This window comes from Brugia malayi (genome assembly GCF_000002995.4).
Source record: "Brugia malayi strain FR3 genome assembly, contig: Bm_v4_Chr2_contig_001, whole genome shotgun sequence".
In the NCBI taxonomy this organism is placed as follows: Eukaryota; Metazoa; Nematoda; class Chromadorea; order Rhabditida; family Onchocercidae; genus Brugia; species Brugia malayi.
The window spans coordinates 2,060,019-2,078,748 of NW_025062476.1; the positions used below are offsets into that span (position 1 = coordinate 2,060,019).

Consider the following 18,730-nt stretch of genomic DNA (forward strand, 5'->3'; position numbering starts at 1 on the left):
CCTGTATTGTTTCATATTTCACCGTTGAATTTAGGAATCTAACATTTCAGAGGTTTTTTTTTTACGCTCCATTTAGGAAACTTAAGCCAAAATTTTAATGTTTGTTTCTAAACATATTTTGTTTCAGATGAAATCGTTCATGAAACACGAAGAATGAAGATCATTGGGGAAACATATGGTCATCCTTATGTGGTTAAATAACAGATATAACTGTGATAGATTTTTTAAGGCTGTTTTCAGATGAGATCAATTTGAATAGATAAATGCGAATAGAATAAACTTACCTATTATTTAAAAGATTATCAAGGTAACTCCAAATCTACAAAGAATAAAGAATGTTCATATCAAAAGGTTTAAATAAGCAAAATGGTTGAAAGAGACAAACCGAACATGTTCCCAAAATAAAAAACTGCATCCAAGAAAAAATACTGCTTTAAAGACAATGATTTGTTTAGTATCAACGGTTTGACTTTTTATTTCCTTCAGTTGTTCAGTAACAAAAAAACAAAACAAAGTGTACTGAAGGTCGATTCTATTCTAGAGTACCGCGTAGTCCCAAAATGCCGTGATGGTGCACGATTATTTACCTCTAATGATGTTACATTTGGAAAAAATTAACTGTCGCGTACATTCGGAAAAAATATTAAAGAACAGTTGTATACACAAAAATTATAGAGGACAATTATATTATAACAGTGTAACGACTTTAGAGGAATAGTAATAGTGCATAGATAATGAAGTCATTTAATGTACCTGTTGCAGAAAGACGACTTTAAGCACAACATTGCCTTCGAGGATCGGAATAAGTTTCAATACGTTTCAACAACTTACCAGAATGTTATTAAACGATGGAAAGTTACCGCAAACGCTTTTCATCGAAACACAACCGTTTTCAGCGCATCTTTAGGATGAATCTGTAAACCTGTTGTAAACCTAAAGCAATTTTGTAAATACCATAAGCCTATTATCACATGCAAAAATCTTAAAAATTCTTTAATGAATAGGGACATGTTTACTCTTTGTAAAGCTAGATCTATTTAACTGTCATTATCAACATAGAAGAGGCGTTTGGTATCCTAATACATGTTTCTAAAATGTTAAGCATCTTCAAATAACCATTCTTTTGTAAGACACGACGCATTCTTGATAATTTTTGATTAATTTTTTTGAAATGAATTTCAAACAATCAATTCCTCCCTTTAATTTTTTCTTATGTTTATTAAATATAATGATAACCGGAATTCAAAGTTCATTGCGGTCTACGGTATTACATTGACGAATGGTATTTGCATGATGTAAATGCCTTAATATCCATAAAACAAGAGATGCATGTTTCAAAGGTTGACTTTGGTCACAAATATAATTAATGACGAGTTGATGGGACCAAAAAATAATTTAAAAAAAAAAGAAATAGCACCTCAAGTACTGCTTCAGCACCATCATTAAATCTGTACGCAACTCGACCATCAACAACCAGATGAGCATCATAACAACGTGAATGTAGTCGTAAACGCTTTACTAGACCACGAGGTGGGAATTCTGGATATGTTGCATTATATATTGGATTGCGAACGCAGTAGGCCATATCTACAAAAAACATTGAGATAAAAAGCTAGAGGAAATTCTCTCTCTCTCTCTCTCAAAAGTTTCACCAACAAGAAATGAACAACCATGGAAGGAAGGAAAGATCACTTTTACAGTCTGGAGTAAACAGCAGACGACTATTATAAATGTCACGAATCCTCTGAATTAATGATTTGTCTTCTGTCAGTGTCGTACATCCGATCTCCTTTGAAGCGATATCCAGGATACTAGATACACAGTGGTCAGTCACCTTGTTTACATTGAAATACCAAGAAGTCGAGCCAGATCCTAAACTATTCAGTCTTGTTTTTTCATATGAATCTTGATGAAAAGCATTTAGCATCTTAAACAATAAAAGATGTACAGCACAGAAATTTTAATGATATTACAATAAAGCACATGAAAAAAAAAAAAAAAAAAAGAGTAAAAATCACAAGTATTGTTTTGTTTGATAAGTAGTAGTTTCTATACATGGCTGTATATCTTCAAACATTCGTTACCTCTTATTTTGTTCATCCAAAATGGAAAATTGATACTTCAGAAATTGAAAAGCACGCTATGTTTTTCACGTCGCATATGAAGTTTGCTAGGAGATTTTAAAAAATTAAAGATATTCCAGAAAAAAAGTGTTCTACAACACTCTGGGTTACTGGAAAAGATTTCGGTGACACCGAATCTGTAAAAATCGAACCTGTACATATTATAACACCGCTGCTTTTTTGTTTCACCATCTCACTATCATCATACTGAATTTCATAATACGAAACACGTGATGATAAGCTCTCTCCGATAAAAACGTCATTTAAAGCCAAATCTGACAACACATTCACATGTTCTTCAGCAATGTTTCCTGATATTCTCGTTGATTTCAACATCTCCCTAAGATGAGAGATAATAAGTTTAACAAAAAAATATTAATGACGTGATATCATTTAAAAGTTAAAAAAAAAAAGCTAGTCTTAAATTTAAAAAACGAAATTACTGAGATATGTGTATGTACGAGTAGTGTACTGCGGACTAAAATCCCGCTGGAAAGTAAGCAATAATGAAAGAAAATCTGTAGTAATCAAATCATACTGCTTTTTTGAGTTATAAAAAGGAAGCTGCTCTTCATGCAAATAAAACGGTTTGATATCTCCAACATCACCTTCCAGACGTATGCGTATACGTTGTCGATATAACCACCTGAAATTTGTACTTCATGAAATACAACTGATACTTAGAAATTACGATTATAGAAAAATTATAGCTTAACTTAAATCACAAGTGATTATTTTTCAACCACATTTCTTTGTTAAATAGCAATGAGTAGGGAAAGGATAAAAACAGAATTTTCCTGTTTTACTGCTTTGAGATGAACAGAAGCCGTTAATATCGGACAACCAATAGTCACTTTGTGAAAAAAAATTTTTACCTTTGTGAAATATATATACCTTGGTGGAAAAAAATTTAATAGTGTTAGTATCGAAAACAAGATTTATTACCTGAAATCACCAGCAAGTAATCGTTTTAAGGCATCTCTGAAATATTCGTGCGATAGTTTCTTCAGCAAACAAAGATGGCCCTCTGAGCTAAAACTGGAATAACTGTTTGCGACATAAAAATTTATAAAAGAAGATAAAGTGGAAAAACAATAAGTACCACATAAGCACATTATACATCCTAATTTTATATACCAATTTGTAAAGTAGAGAACCACTTCTTATGCACTATTTTCATTTATCCCTAATTTCTCAACGATTTACATTCAGCCATCTACACTATAGATTGCCACTTCATGAAAAATGATGTAGTTGCAGAATTTTATTGAAGACTCTAAAATTCATAAGTCCTAAAACTACAAGGAGAAAAAAAAAATGAAGAATGTCGCAAGTTAATTACAGGTTTCAACAATGTTCGAAACATTATAAAACTTTAACCCCATAGGATCGGTATTTATCCCTATCACAGGTTTCTCCGCCGATAAAATTCTTGAAGCTGCGTGAAGAAATGTGCCATCACCACCCGCAGAAAATATAGCATCAGCCCATGAAACTGCAGCATTATTATAATCGACTTTCTGTACAGTTCGAGTTTCGATACCACAAGCTCTGACATTAAATAGTGAATTAATGATGAGCAAAGCATTCAGATAAAACATGCGCACTTTTATGAAACTTTTGCAAGAAAAAAAAAGTCGAATGGAAAAAAATTATGATTTTGTTTATAAGCGCGCAATTACGACAATATAAAACCATCTGAATATTAAAATCTGATTGAAAAGTAATCTGCAAACCTTAGTTCACCTATCACAACATTTAAAAACCGGTAGTGTTCATCATAACGCCTCCGAAGCCTATCATAGTTAGATCCTCGTCGTGCCAGCTTAAAAAAAAAAAAAAATAATGTGTGATTCTAAAAAGTAAAATTCATTCCAGTTGATGGACAAAAAATAGTCACACAATTTTTTAAAAACAGAAAAGGAAAGGGAAAGATGTATCAATAAATTTTACCGCTTTTTTCAACTGAGTTTCGTCAAGAAATGGATGATTTTGCCTTTCATATTCCAACCGTGTTAATTTAGATAGAATCAAAACCTTTTTAGGTTTGAAAATAGGTTTCTGAAACATTATAAATTAGTCCTATTAAGTAGTGTCAAATATTGAATTAGTTTATGTATGAATTACATATGAATTTCATACTACTATCAAAAAATATCATCACTGGAACTAATAAAATGAGATATAGAAGTAAAATTAGAACTCATTAAAAAGTCTAAAAAACTGACACAAACACAGGTTATTTTATTTTTTCTATTTTATTAGTGTTTTTTTATCAAATCAAAAATAAGTAACCTTCTCGACTGTGCTGGAATTATCGCTAGTCTGTATTTTCATTCCTGCATTACTACAATATGACGATTTATATGTAGCAGCAATACTATCCATATTAATAGCAAAAGGCGGTATTGCAACGTCGCGCGCCAATAGTGAATTATTTACCGAAAATCTCTGCATAATGCGTTTCATTTGATTTTCAAAATAATTTTAAAAACAGCAATTGCAATAGCGATATGTGATAGCATAAGTGCAGTGAAAGTGCATGTTGTACTGATTTGTTGCTGCAACTAATTTTCGGTTAGTAATAATCTTGAAATGTAATTAAAATGATAAACATTAAACTAGCTGAACATTCATTACAAAAATACAATTTGTAAATGAGGTGCAAATTGTATTTTTGATATTGAGATAGAATGAGAAGCAGTGTGAGAAGCATTAATGAAAAAGATAGACAAAAGCGCTTCATTCAGTACATATGATCAGTTTTAGTTATGAACAATCTCAATGCTAATCCAATCGTGCATAATAAATAATAAACAGATTATAGTTTGAATATTTTTTCATCTACATAAAGCAGAATATATATACAAATAAAACAAATGAAAGTGTGCTAGCTAATGAAATGAGAAAAGAATGAAATGAAAATTAAAAACAATTCGTTATAACAGTACACTTATCAAATTACAGAATGAAGAAAGAAGTGCAAATGAAGAAAGAAATGTAAATAAATGCTAAAAAAAAAAAAGAGAGGAAAAATTATTGAACAAATCAATATGTACAGATATTGTAATGAAATGAAATATTCATCGATACATGTTAACTAACTAACAAAACATTTAAATGAAATTTCTGAAATTAATCATTGCCAAACAAAATGCAAACAGTATAGCATTAACAGTTAACAGGAAAACCGGAATTACTGGAATAAAAAGCCGGAAATGCTTACGTCTTGATTCCGCGATCGCAAATAAATGTTGACATGAAAAATTGTTATAAAAATGGTCTACTGCTATATGTTCAATGATCTGTCTCCTCCTTCTCTCTTCCATTTCTTTTCATTTCATTCTTTCACCCTCTCTCTCTCTCTCTCTCCTTCTCTTTTTCTTCTCATCTTTTTTCTCTGTAATCAAAATATTATGGAATTGATGATATAAGCTGACTTTACCTGTTCTGTGACTTTGTAACCTTTAACCTGTTGTGTGACCTATAACCTTTACCTATCTTCATAAATGCAACTATTTATCTCTTACATCAATCATCACTTATGTAAGCATATTTTGTGATTGATTCATTGCAAATATTAGCATTTCACTGCATATAACTTTGTTTTGTCAAAAGATTTTACATTTCAAAAAAATAAAATTTACTTTTTTAAAAAAAAAAAAAAAAAGTTCATTTATTTTTGTGAAATGTATAAGGCATACATTCATGTGACACAGTAACATTTATTAGAAAGATAAAGTGAGAAACGGTTGTATCAGTAGCGATGAGTAGCACCAATTCGACATCTCAATCGGCGCTTTTATTGAAAAGACAATTGCAAGGTTTTTTGTTCATGTAAAGAGAAAGAGGGAGAGAGAGAGAGAGAGAGGGAGAGAGAGAGAGAGTTCAAATTTTAAACTTTTTGTTTGCTTTTAAATTTTAGAAATTCCATAATTTAGTAGATTATTTAATGAAAAGAGAAAGAGGGAGAGAGAGAGAGAGGGAGAGAGAGAGAGTTCAAATTTTAAACTTTTTGTTTGATTTTAAATTTTAGAAATTCCATAATTTAGTAGATTATTTAATGAAAAGAGAACGAGGGACAGAGAGAGACAGAGAGAGAGAGAGAGTTCAAATTTTAAACTTTTTGTTTGGTTTTAAATTTTAGAAATTAGAAATTCCATAATTTAGTAGATTATTTGAAGTGTATATATAAATAATATCATTTGCAATAGTAATATCTTTTTTTTTTTTTTTTTTAATTTTAACAACAAATCCTCAATGATTGTTTAAAAATAAGAAAATTTATAAATTAGCTTAAATACCACTAATATTATTACGGAATGAGCTTTAATAATAAAAACTGCTAGCTTTAGTCTTTCTTTAATTTACTTCATAAATTACTTTAAGTGTGTTAATTAACTTTTATAATAATTTATTACATGTTTTATCACTATTAGATATGTGTGAAGTAAATTCAGAAAATTTATTGAAATGAAATAATAATAATAATTTATTTTTCTCATTTAGATTTGAAACGATCACCAGTGGAAGGATTCTCAGCTGGTCTTCGTGGTGATGTTGAAGATATTTACAAATGGGAAGTGGTTGTACTTGGACCACCAGATACTCCGTAGTAAATTATTTTTAATTTTTAGTGAAAAAATAAAAATACACTTTTTTTTTTCTTCCTTTCTTTCCAAATTTTCCTTCTAACAGTGTTATTCAACTTTTTTTTTTTTCACTCCCTCTCTCTCTCTCTCTCTCTCTCTCTCTCTCTAAAAAATATCTAATAAAGGAAATATCTTATGTTGTAATAATTTAGTATGATATTTAGATCAAAACAAATATTCAAAATTATCCATGGTTTTTTTTTTTTTTAATGAAACATTTTGATCATATGGAAATATCTCAGATAATTTTAGTGAAGGTGGTGTATTTCGTGCTACGCTTGATTTTCCAGTTGATTATCCGCAACGACCACCAAAAATGCGATTTACTTCAAAAATTTGGCATCCAAATAGTTTGCTTGCTTCTCTGGTTGCACTATTAAAAGTTGTATTTTTATGTAAAATTTGAGAAATCAACCGAATATTCATTTTTCAGTATAGTATTAATTATCACTTGAATTATTAATATTATTATTATTATTAATAGAATTCAGTATAGTATTAATTATCACTTGAATTATTAGTATTATTATTATTATTATTAATAGAATTCAGTATAGTATTAATTATCACTTGAATTATTAGTATTATTATTATTATTATTATTAATAGAATTCAGTATTATTAATTATCACTTAATTATTAGTATTATTATTATTAATAGAAATCTAACTAATTGTTGCATGAAATATTTGAATTATTTTCAGTAGACATCAATGGCAATGTTTGTATATCAATCCTTCATGAACCAGGTGATGATCGTTATGGCTATGAGAAACCGGAAGAGCGTTGGTTACCGGTTCATACGGTTGAAACTATTTTACTATCTGTTATATCTATGCTTGCCGATCCTAATTACGAATCACCTGCTAATGTTGATGCTGCCGTATGTGCATATTTTATAACTGATAAGACATCATATAATTTGATAAGCATTTCAGTATTTCATTATATTAGCTTATAAATAGAATCCTTTTATTTTATTGATAAATGATGAAACATTTTGCAAGTGAATTTTTCCAGAATATTCCAGAAAATGCTTCGTGAAAATTATCCAGCATTTAAAAAGAAAGTTGCTGAATGTGTACGCAGAACACAAGAAGAAATTTAGTGATCAAATCTTTTCTTATGTTAATTTTTCAAATAGCTTTGTAAATTTTTGCGAAATTTATCGTACAATGAATAAGGTGCATTTATTTTATGAATTTGTAAAAAAAAACAAATCAATAAAATTATACGATTTTGTAACAAAAAAAACATTCCAATTGGCTTCTTTCAATCATAAGTCTGTTAAAAATAGTTCATTTTAAGAATTATTTTTTCATCAATCTCACATTCAAATTCTTGAAATCGGAATCTTTAAATCGTAGAAATTAATTTAATTCATGAAATTGAAATTTCTAATTCTAAAAAATGATAAACCTGGAAATACTCCTAATAGAAAGAACGCAATTTTTTTTTTTCCATATCAAAAGCAATGCAAACAAAAAAGAATTAGTTAATTTGATGAAGACAAATTATATTACAAATTTCTTGCATTTATCAAATCAAATCACGTATACGACTATATTCCGTCAATTTCAAACGTTTTAAAATTACCGATGCGTAACGTACGATCATTATAAGTCTCAGTAGCATCAACTGATTTTAAAGCGTGTATGTATGTATGTGTGTGTGTGTGTGTGTATGTGTGAATGTGTGAATGTGAACCTGTTTAGGTAGTACATTAGCAAACCAATATCAAATTTTTATTTGAAATTATCAAAATGGAAGGAATAAAGGTACATACATCAAAGTGATAGAAATTTTAGCAGAGAGTAATTTCATTTCTGACTGAGAATCAAAACAAGCTTAAAAGGGAAAAAGGATGAAATAAGAAGCGAAAAGTTGTTGTATTTATAAATGAAAATGGGTTTTTGGATAAATGAATTTGGTTGATATGCATGAAAGGAAGAAGCATTTATTACAATTTACACAAGCATAAAAACACGTTTTTAAATTTTGATTATGAAAAAGAAGAAAGGATGAAGAAAATGGTAATTTCAATTTACCTTTTTAAAATTAGCGAAAAACGATCGCAATAGCTTCTTTTGCAGAAGTGTGAAGAAAATAGAGAAAGCTAAATTGAGAAGTTCATTGTATTTTTGATGTTCTTTCATTATCGGCAGAGCAAGTTGCTCACTTCTTCCAATCTAATTCCTTTTCTAAAAATTTTAAAAAATATTTTTAATTAGTAATATAAAATGAGAATTATACTGTTGTTACTTTAATAGTAATACTAAGTAGTAGTAGTATTGATAGTAATAATTATAATGATAGTGGGAGTTTTTGCTACATTTTTGTTATTTATTAAAATTTTAAATGAGAGAAATTAAGTGTTAATCGATTATTACGATAAGTGTATTGAAAAAAGAAGGAGCGCTAAAGGAGGAAAAAGAGGAAGAAGAAAAAGACGAAATAAGGCGCTGATGTCCGAATGTTTCTACTTCTTGCTATCATGTTATCAGGTATTTTTTATATTTTATAAATTCAAATGTACGACAAATCATATTGCATTTAATTTTGCATTTAGATCAATGTATATTCTCGACGAATCCTTTTTAAATTAAAATTAATATCTCATTAATAAAGTTATTGTAGTAGCATTTCATCTCTTTAATTATCTTTTATTCTACTATTAGCAAACATTTTGTTCTAATTAATGTGAAAAAAAAAAAAAAAAAAGATGGAAAATATAATTAAACATCCGATTTTATTCATTTTTTTCAAAATTTTGCGTATAAATTTGTTCCACTGAATAATAGCCAAAATAATATAATAATTAAATAATTTGAATTAGTGAAAATGATGTATTTATAAAATAATGATCAATCATCAAGAATATGAATAAAATTTTAAATTAATTTACAGGTGTACTGGGTCAGCAATCATGGTTCTTGCTACCAATAGAATCATCTCAAAGTCAACATTTACAAAATACTTCAATTTTTACATCACATCCTCAGAAAGTATCTGTCTTAACACAATTGCAAATACAAAATTATCAAAGAAATTTTGAAAAAAATTTATTATCAACAATTCATAGGCGTCAACAACAGAAGCAAACACAACAATTAATTTCACATTTGGTTAGCTTATTAGAATTAATATCTCATTAATAAACTTATTGAATTAATAAACTTATTGATTTTATGATTTCTGATTTTAAGCTTAGCAAAAGTTTTCAACTAATTATTTTTTTGCTTGCTGTATAACACAATGTGACATTAATTTGCAATAGATCAATGTTCAATCAAATTAAAGAAAAAAATATCTTTTATGGATCAAACTGTGATCATCCATTTATATTATTTTTAGCAATAATGTATGATAATAATTGAATAATTATTTAATCAATTTTATTTATGATTGATAATGAAAAAAAAAAAAAAAAAAACAAACAAATATTTTTTTGATAAAAAGTTTATCAAAGAGGATAAATAAACAGACATATCTTCTCTCTTTCTTTTTTCTTTTTTTTTTTAGATATGAAATAAAGAAATTAAAAGTTGGAAAGAGTAAAATGATAAAAGTGAATAGTAGAATGGAATATTTTAAAAAAATGTTAAATGATTTTAACCTTATACAGGAAGGAAATTTTTTATTACAGAATAATAAACAAATGCTACGATATGAAAATAATATGCGACATCGAGATTTGCCTATTGCATCAAGAGTAAATCAAAAAGTGATAAATGAAACTCGAAATATGGGTATTTCCAAGCATATACCTTTTATAAACAGTAATTCTCCTTTCCAATTATAACATCAAAGCTTTTTTTTTTTTTTTTTTTTTTTGGTAAATCGAAATAAAATTTCAAAATTTTATCGATATCAAAAAATTTACTCTAATAAACAAGTAAACATCATTTATACATTCTCAAAATATCTGGACCAAATAAAAATTTGCAAAACTTGACATCAAACAATTGTAAGGAACAGGTAACTGAAATTAGTTAGCACTTATCCAAACAAAAAATAAAATTCTAGGTTTACTCATAACAAATAAACAACAACAACAACAACAACAGAATCCTTCAAGATTCAAGCATCTACCATCTCCACAACGATTTGTACTACCGCAAGTCTTGTAAGTACTTGCATTCTCGCAATTCAAAATTTTAAAACTTACGAATACTATTTAAGCTATTTTTGTAATTTCTGCTTGACTATTATTTAATTTGTTATAAAATACTTTTGCAGAGAACAAATATCTGATATCCGGCCTAAAATACGACCACAGTTGCCTATTCTAGCAATTGTCAAGCCATCTAGGCCAAGAGTTCCAATGCAAAAATTTGTGCCCCAGAAATTAGCACAGATCAGTAGCCTCAATAGAAGAATTCATGAACCAGTTTTAGCATCTTCAACAATACTAATACCCACTCATACATCACTAAAACGAGAAGATCAACAATCTGCGACAATTCTGGAAAATACTAATGAAATTCCATTTGTCAGTTTTTTTCTTTTTTTTTTTTTTTTTTTTTTTTTGTTGGCAAATAATTTCCAAAAAATATTGTAAAAATTAAATATTGTAAAAATTTCAAAAAAAAAAAAAAAAATTTTATTTATAAATTCTAATTATTATCTTTACAGAGTGCTAATGATGCATTCTTAGAATGTTGCAAAGAAAAAAATGTTGATGCTAAATGTGAATCACGGTGCAATTTTGATATTTTGGATCGTCGAGTGGTAATCTTTTCATTTATGGCTTTTCTGAAATTTCATTAATTATACATTAACATTATATTTTAATTTAGTTATCATATAGCACTTTAATTAATTAAGAAAATTTTTAATTTCATTTGTATGTAATTGAAAAGAATGAAATGAAAACTAATGAATGAGAGGAAAACATACTTTTAAAATAAGTATTGTCTTCTGTGATAAAGTTAACTTTTGAAAGTTACTTTATTATTTTTTTTTACACGATTAATTTATATGTAATATCTAAATTATCATCAGCTTCAATCAGAGATAATGTAATTTGAAGAGAATGAGAATATCACAAACTTTGATGAATTAATTGTAAAAAATGAAGGCTTAAATGTGACACTTAATAAACAGACACAACATAATTTTAATATCATCAAACAATAGAATTTGAGATATAAAAACAATTTATATACATAGAACTGAATGATGTGTTATAATTTTCATATATTTACCTTTTGATCTTAACATATCACAATTATTTCTAATTGTCTATGCTATTTCAATCATATTATTGTAAATTAATAATATATAACTTATTAATTTATTCAATAGGAATAGTTGTTGTCTACGTACTGATTTGAAAGTATTAAAATCGGAAGAATGTATAAAAATCTACCAAAAGAAATGTCAAATAAATGCAACAATGACATCCTGTTTTCTTTCAATTAGGATTCAAATAGGATGAATATACATTAAATTCTGAATTTTTGTAGCTTTTTAAAAAAAAAAAAATGAATTTGTAAATTGCAGCTTACGGCAATGTTTATTGGCTCAGATCCATGTCCCCGAAATAATGGCCGGAGTTTATTGTCATGTGCTGCTCAGGATTCCGATCACACTAACTGTTGTCGTGCAAACGGTGTACAACAAACAGCTGCTGGTGACAAATGTTTAGGATTTTGTCAAATGACTCCCGAATCTAATTTCCAGGTTTTTTGGCCAATTCTTTAATTCATTCATATTGCCATGCTATATGAATGTCAGTGTTGAAGAACAGCTCTTAGGATTAACTCATAGTTCAGTTTTAATAATTTTGGAATGTATTCTTAGAAAAACTTTTCAGGGGAAAACAATTTTTTCAGGCAGATGTAAGTATGTTGCCATGTTGGAGCGTTCTCAAAGAAATCAAACAATGCTTTCGTCTTAGTCTTATTGAAAAGCGCAATATAAAGGAAGTATAATATGTTCAAATCGACGAACTCCAATGATATTAGAGTCACTAATCTTGATTCATATAAAGTAGAATTCAAATTTTGTTTGTTAAAACCTCTCCCTCTTCAACATTTGATATCAACATTCGTTACCTAACTTTATAGGCCGCCCAACGACACCCGGAAAAATTTATATTTGATGCTATATGCAGCTAGAAAAGTTTTAATACTTTATCTAAAACAGTGCAAATGAAATTGTGATTAAGGAACAAAATTAACAAAATTCCCAATACTAATGTTCGCAACTTTTCGAGAGCAATTTTACCGCTTCAGCCTTTCTTTACTATCAACATTCAGGTAGTCTTCATCGGCAATATTTAGCATGAGACCACCGGATGGTAGATAAACCTGCAAGTTAAAACACATGAAATATTCAAATCAAGAACTACCGTGCTCCATATATACTAGTTGAACATACCAGTAATTTCGACAATTTTGAATAAGTAAAATCAAGAAGGATTTGCAAAATAAAGTTTATAAATGCTAATTTTTGAAAAATTGTGCAAATAAAAAAAAACACTAACTCTGTTGTTTGCTGTTTCTGATATAATTTTCGAAATTTTCTGAGCAGCACGAATTTTACGCAACTTTAAGAAACCCGGATCTCGTCTAATTGCTTCGCCTATCTGAAAAAGACTTTCTGATTGATAATATATGATTCAAGACAAAACTGAAATTTGCACAAGTGCAGCAAAAATAGAGAACTGTGCACATAGTGTGGAAACATTGACATTTTATCACTCTCATAGTAATGTTTTCACAGCTGTACTTTAATAATTTCCGTCGTTTTTTACAGCGAAAACTTTTGAAATTATCCAGCTTCGCCAAGATTAACGACGTCCATACAAAACAGAGGAAAAAGAAGCAAAATTTCAAAAAAGAAAAAAAAAAAGACATCAACATACAAGTTTAGCAGATTGAGCTTCACCCTCAGCCTGGACGATTTTTTCCTGTCTCTGCTGTTTCGCTCTTTCAACCAAAAATGATGCACGTTGAGCTTCTTGAGCAGCAACTTGTTTCGCTTCTACAGCTGCAGAGTACTGTGGCGAAAAAGCCAATTCGGTAATTGCCACATCATCCAAAATAATGTTGAAATCCAGTGCTCTCTCTTCAAAAATTTCGATGATCATTCTCGCCAATCAGAGGAAACATCAAACAACATCAAAAATAAAATGAACAATTACAATATGAAAAAAAAAAAAAAACAGATGAAGGAGAGAACACTCACCAATCAGACCCTTACGAACAAGTAAAGAAACTTGCTGCCGTTGTGTTATCAGCTGTGAAGCGTTAAATTTCGCTACAACACTTTTGAGTACCTATAAAGAGAAAAAACCGAACATAACAAACTTGTAGGTTATATGATATCCAAAAAAAAAAACGGTACAAACTCAACTTCCTATCAGGCTCACTCAAAATATTACTTGTTATGAGAAAGAAGGAAGGATTTCATTTTGTTCAGATTTGGATGGTTTCATAAAATCTCTGTACCGATCACTATTCCTCCAAATTCTTAAGTATACCGTGATTAAAAGACAAAGTTGGTTTCGCCACCAAATCATTTTCGAATTATATTTTATGATGCTGTAATGTTCAAAGTTTGAGAATTCTGTACCACAAACCTCATTGCAAATTGAAGGTAAAATTCTTTCTTCCCAATTCTGCCCCAACATGCGATATATTTTTGGTAATGAGGACGGGTCGGGACGTGAAAGAACACGCAGACCGATATTCACCATCTGAATTTTCATACATAATTACTAACTGAAGCATATACTTTTCCCTTTTTGAAGACATTCGTAACAACGCAAAATTCTTATAACACGTAGTTCGATAAAAAATATACTCTTTATCGAAAACGATGTTTTTTGAAGCAAACATGCGGTACAAAGAAAAAAATATTACTAAAACATGGAAAACAACCTGCAAATCCTTGCTTCCAGTTGGTGAACGAATTTGGTTGGGACGAGCACGAATATCATATATAATTGGATACTGGAACCACGGTACTCGGAAGTGCAGTCCTTCTTTATAGACAGCGTCACCAATACCACCAACTCGGTTGAACATTATTGCTCTGTGTCCAGCGTCAACTACAAATTCTCTCTTAAACATCTTTATACATTTTGCATGCATACAATCTAATTAAAAGGAGTTGCTGAAATAAATACAAAATCCTGAAATCTTTGAAAATAAAACCAACGCACACGGAAAGAATGGACCGGCAAACTGTAGCTAGTGTGGATATTTTCAAAAAGAAAAAATTCACAAGCCACTTCACTTATTATAGCAAAAATCATGAAGAAACAATTCGAAAAAGTGAAAATACCAGAAAAAAGTGATTCTTTTATGCCAAGGCCAGTAGCCACAGTGCCGGCTATAAGAGCTAGACCCTTCGGGCCAACATCCAACAATAATTTTTCGAAGTTTGCCATCTAAATGACGAAAAAACTAAAAAAATTCTTTTAACATAGAAAAGTTTGAAAAAAAATGAAAACTTCCAAATTACAATCAATAAACGAAGCAGAAAAAGGTTCTAAACAGTGATTCTATTGTTCATAAATAAGCATATTATGAAAAATTCAACTAGGGAAACATAAATTACAGAAGTCGATGCAAATATATGAAATGCACATACATTTGCGAAGTTGATTAACAAAAAAAGAATGAAATTTTTATCAATGTACTTCTACATGCTACTTTTTATTCAAAACATTTACTATTTACAAACATTGAAACAGCTAATATAAAAATCGAACATATCAAAACCCTAATTTTGAACCCAATAAAAATTGGTCCTAAAAAATTGGAAAAAAAAAAAACGGACAAATATATTCACATTTTAACAGTGATTAATACTGGATTTAGAAATCAACTAGACATTAAAATACATCTTATAATAATTTCCAGTAAATGAATTTATTTCGCTGAAAACTTATTAATCCTTCTTTTTATCATACTGTTTAATCTAAACGTTATATCCGCTAACTGTTGCACTATTATATATGTTTTCTGGCTTAAATAAACGCCGAATTTAACTGCTTGCTTCGATATACGAGATCCATTGATAAACATTTTTTTGCCGACAACTGCGGTTGTTATCTAAACATTTCGCATCATAAATTAGATGGGATTCACAACTCCAGGAATAAGAACATATTATAAAAAGTAAAACTATGGACTGTGAAGCGGTGGAATCTTTTCATAATAAGAACATTTGTCAAAAAAGTCATCAGCAACGCCACTAACATTACATTTACTCCCAAGTAATGAGTCAAAATAGAATGAGAGTTAAAATACTGCATCACCCTTCCAGAATGCTGAAATTATGCAAGCTTTCTTGAATTTTCTTTTTCCAAAAAAAAAAAAATCGCTTTGCTTAGTAATTCATAATAATTTCAAAAAATTACCAGAAATCTTGTTATTGCCGCTGAACGGATGATTTGTCTGAGTGTGGCAGGATATGAAAATATAAGTTCTGCCCATGTATCACGAGTCCATACGCCTAATCCTCGACGATCAGCAATCTGAAGAATTTCCACATGAATGATAAGAGATACCAAGCAGAAACTTCGATTTTAATTTAAAAGTATTTTCTAAGTAATTTTGAAAACAATTTGAAAGTAGTTAGTCCTTGAATCACCAGTTTCTTTAGTAAATACAAAAAAAAGAAAACCTTTTCAGACATGATCAATTTCGACATCAGCCTTGAATATGAAGGATTAGTCTTCAATGCATCCACATGTTCCGGATTATTCAATGGTATAACACGTGCGAAACCTTGACGTACCAAATCTACATTTAAATTTGTCTGCAGAAATCGTTTCTGCAATGGTCTCAAGAATTAATTTTGTATATAAACATTAACATGCAAACATAACTTAAAATTAGACTATATCTTTAAGAATAAATCAAAAACAGACTTTCCGCAAAAAAACTTCAGCATCGATACAGTTGTTGTTTTCAGCTGGCTTGATGGCAGAGAAAAATATTTGGCTACTACGTATACGGACATCTTTTGCAAGATAGTCCGAACCAGCGTCCGAAACATCAATACCCGCAAGACGTATATTCAACAATCCTGGCTACACAATTTTCTAAAGTAATTCGGAAATACTTTAACCAGGGAACAGCTCTCTAAATATGTTCTCTATTCTTATGAATGATAGATTATGGGTATTCACGTAATACATTACTTCAAAGCAATCATTCTAATCTATCTATAAATTATCTACAAAACACTAAATTTAAGCAATACCTGGATGGATTTTTTTCTGGTAAGAAATTTTGGCATCGTAAATGCTGGTATATGCTCAACTTTCATATAACCATTTGAATGAACAGCACGAACAATCCCTTTCAATTCAATTCCCTTTTTATATATCTCAAGCGGTATCTCTGATACATTTTCATATCTTGCGAACTGAAATCCATAAAATCAAATCAAAATATGATACAATATTTTCCATCAGCCTTAGTATATTAAAGGAAAATACAAAGTTTGTCCGAAATGCCAGTTCTTGGCATCGACAACTTCTTTGACGCAAAATAAAAGCATAAATCACTAAATTTTGCAACATAACAAATAATTTGAATTCCCTATCAAAAATTCTAAAAAGCTATGAAATGATAGTGTAAAAACTAAGATGATTTAATGTCTCACATCAACTTAAAATTATGCTTGTGACAAAAGCCTAAAAAGTACCATCCGTGTTTTTCGAACAAATAATGCAATGCCCAAAATTCCTCCACTGCAAACAACACCCTGCAATGAGAATTAATGTTAAAAGGATGAAATTTTAAACAGTCTTTTAAGTGTAAAGTGTTCCCTTTTCTTTTCTCTTGTCAAGTTGTTGAATATTGCTAGCAAATTGTAGATCTAGAAATGTTGCAAACAACATAGAATCAAATGAGATAAAATAAATGGGATAAAAATCACACCCTGATTAAGGTAGCATAGTAACGATCGTTAGCTTCTCTGACTGCCACTTCATGCACCATTATCCTTCCAATGCGCTTTTGACCACCCCAAATCACTGTAATTACTATATTTACTTTTTAAGATTGCTTCCATTCTTCTTTATTTGATAATTTCAACAATATCAAAACATTTCATTCATTAAATACGATCCCAATTTACACCAATTACCCCCTCAAACCCATTAAACCTAACATTTTACTCAGATTGCCTTGGTCATTTGCCATATATCAAAGTTCGGTACGCTAATGTAGCATAAGGATGACTGGATGAGACGGAATGAAAATGAAAAGGTCTATTGAACGGAGATTGCTTAATATCTGCTGAAGTACTTGTAGCTTTGTAAAGATAAGCTGCAAGAAGTATTCTTATGGTAAACGGTTGGGAAAAGCTTAAATGAAGTAAGCAGAAGGGTATCTAATTAGAGTTCTGATCTTACATAACTTCTTCAATAATTATATTAGTTTGGTAAGTTTTGATTTTGACGATCTGATGATCACTTCATCTAGTAAGGCCTATATATACTTTGCCAGTGTTTAACCCATTATTTCTGATTTTATTCCTCTTACTACACCTAAAATTTACTGCAGAAGTTCATCCTTGTTCCTGGTAAATATCAATATCATAAGAAGGACATTTCCCAATGTTTAAACTCAAAAATACATCCTACGATCTCTGTTCTATCAACACAAAGATATCAACACATATCTTTGTCATAAAAAAACTTTGCCAGTGTTTAACCTTTACGTACTTCACTTCTTTTCAGCACTTAAATTTTTTCACTGTACATTAATCATTACAGCACTGGTCTTCCTCGCTTAACTTTAACTGTCAGGATTGCATTTCCAGTGTTAAAGACTATGTAAAGAGTGTGGAAAAGGTTAAATGATAATAATAAGAGAATAGGAATGCAAGATTATCACTGCAGGTAGTATCAGTGTTCGTATCACATCGATGAACTTTGATCGATCGAGCGAGCAATTGCCCGGACAAAACGTTGCAGTCAATAAA

At 29.6% G+C, this 18,730-nt stretch overlaps 5 protein-coding genes across 8 annotated transcripts; 2 read left to right on the top strand and 3 right to left on the bottom strand.

Moving 5' to 3' along the window:
* Positions 1–872: 872 nt before the first annotated feature.
* Positions 873–4,592, bottom strand: Bm6303 (the record flags this gene model as incomplete). 2 transcript variants are annotated; one of them, XM_043078147.1, is made up of 10 exons in its annotated part: positions 873–914; positions 1,418–1,587; positions 1,693–1,872; positions 2,276–2,463; positions 2,662–2,769; positions 3,069–3,155; positions 3,504–3,674; positions 3,860–3,948; positions 4,077–4,184; positions 4,419–4,592. In XM_043078147.1, 10 exons carry the CDS (start codon positions 4,590–4,592, stop codon positions 873–875), a joined length of 1,317 nt encoding a protein of 438 aa, XP_042934081.1. The 2 variants fall into 2 exon arrangements, with proteins under 2 accessions (XP_042934081.1, XP_042934082.1); XM_043078148.1 differs by having other exon boundaries at positions 4,419–4,511.
* A 1,297-nt stretch (positions 4,593–5,889) lies between these two features.
* Positions 5,890–7,883, top strand: Bm8698 (the record flags this gene model as incomplete). 2 transcript variants are annotated; one of them, XM_001895078.1, is made up of 5 exons in its annotated part: positions 5,890–5,947; positions 6,633–6,738; positions 7,028–7,125; positions 7,480–7,658; positions 7,806–7,883. In XM_001895078.1, the coding sequence occupies 5 exons, from the start codon at positions 5,890–5,892 to the stop codon at positions 7,881–7,883; spliced, it is 519 nt and encodes a 172-aa protein (XP_001895113.1). The 2 variants fall into 2 exon arrangements, with proteins under 2 accessions (XP_001895113.1, XP_042934083.1); XM_043078149.1 differs by having other exon boundaries at positions 7,796–7,819.
* Positions 7,884–9,248: 1,365 nt separating this feature from the next.
* On the top strand, positions 9,249–12,711 carry Bm3358 (DB module family protein; the record flags this gene model as incomplete). The annotated part of the gene is made up of 8 exons (XM_001895079.2): positions 9,249–9,279; positions 9,683–9,900; positions 10,422–10,524; positions 10,802–10,901; positions 11,015–11,267; positions 11,411–11,506; positions 12,281–12,460; positions 12,613–12,711. The coding sequence occupies 8 exons, from the start codon at positions 9,249–9,251 to the stop codon at positions 12,709–12,711; spliced, it is 1,080 nt and encodes a 359-aa protein (XP_001895114.2).
* Positions 12,712–13,002: 291 nt separating this feature from the next.
* On the bottom strand, positions 13,003–15,176 carry Bma-phb-2 (putative 31.8 kDa protein in chromosome II, putative; the record flags this gene model as incomplete). Of its 2 annotated transcripts, XM_001895080.2 has the most annotated exons (7): positions 13,003–13,089; positions 13,266–13,367; positions 13,647–13,849; positions 13,970–14,060; positions 14,364–14,480; positions 14,665–14,834; positions 15,071–15,176. In XM_001895080.2, the coding sequence occupies 7 exons, from the start codon at positions 15,174–15,176 to the stop codon at positions 13,003–13,005; spliced, it is 876 nt and encodes a 291-aa protein (XP_001895115.1). The 2 variants fall into 2 exon arrangements, with proteins under 2 accessions (XP_001895115.1, XP_042934084.1); XM_043078150.1 differs by lacking the exon at positions 15,071–15,176 and having other exon boundaries at positions 14,665–14,811.
* Positions 15,177–15,660: 484 nt separating this feature from the next.
* On the bottom strand, positions 15,661–17,742 carry Bm3748 (uncharacterized protein; the record flags this gene model as incomplete). Its single annotated transcript, XM_043078151.1, has 7 exons — positions 15,661–15,843; positions 16,152–16,268; positions 16,418–16,567; positions 16,665–16,826; positions 17,000–17,164; positions 17,447–17,506; positions 17,683–17,742. 7 exons carry the CDS (start codon positions 17,740–17,742, stop codon positions 15,661–15,663), a joined length of 897 nt encoding a protein of 298 aa, XP_042934085.1.
* Positions 17,743–18,730: the final 988 nt, after the last annotated feature.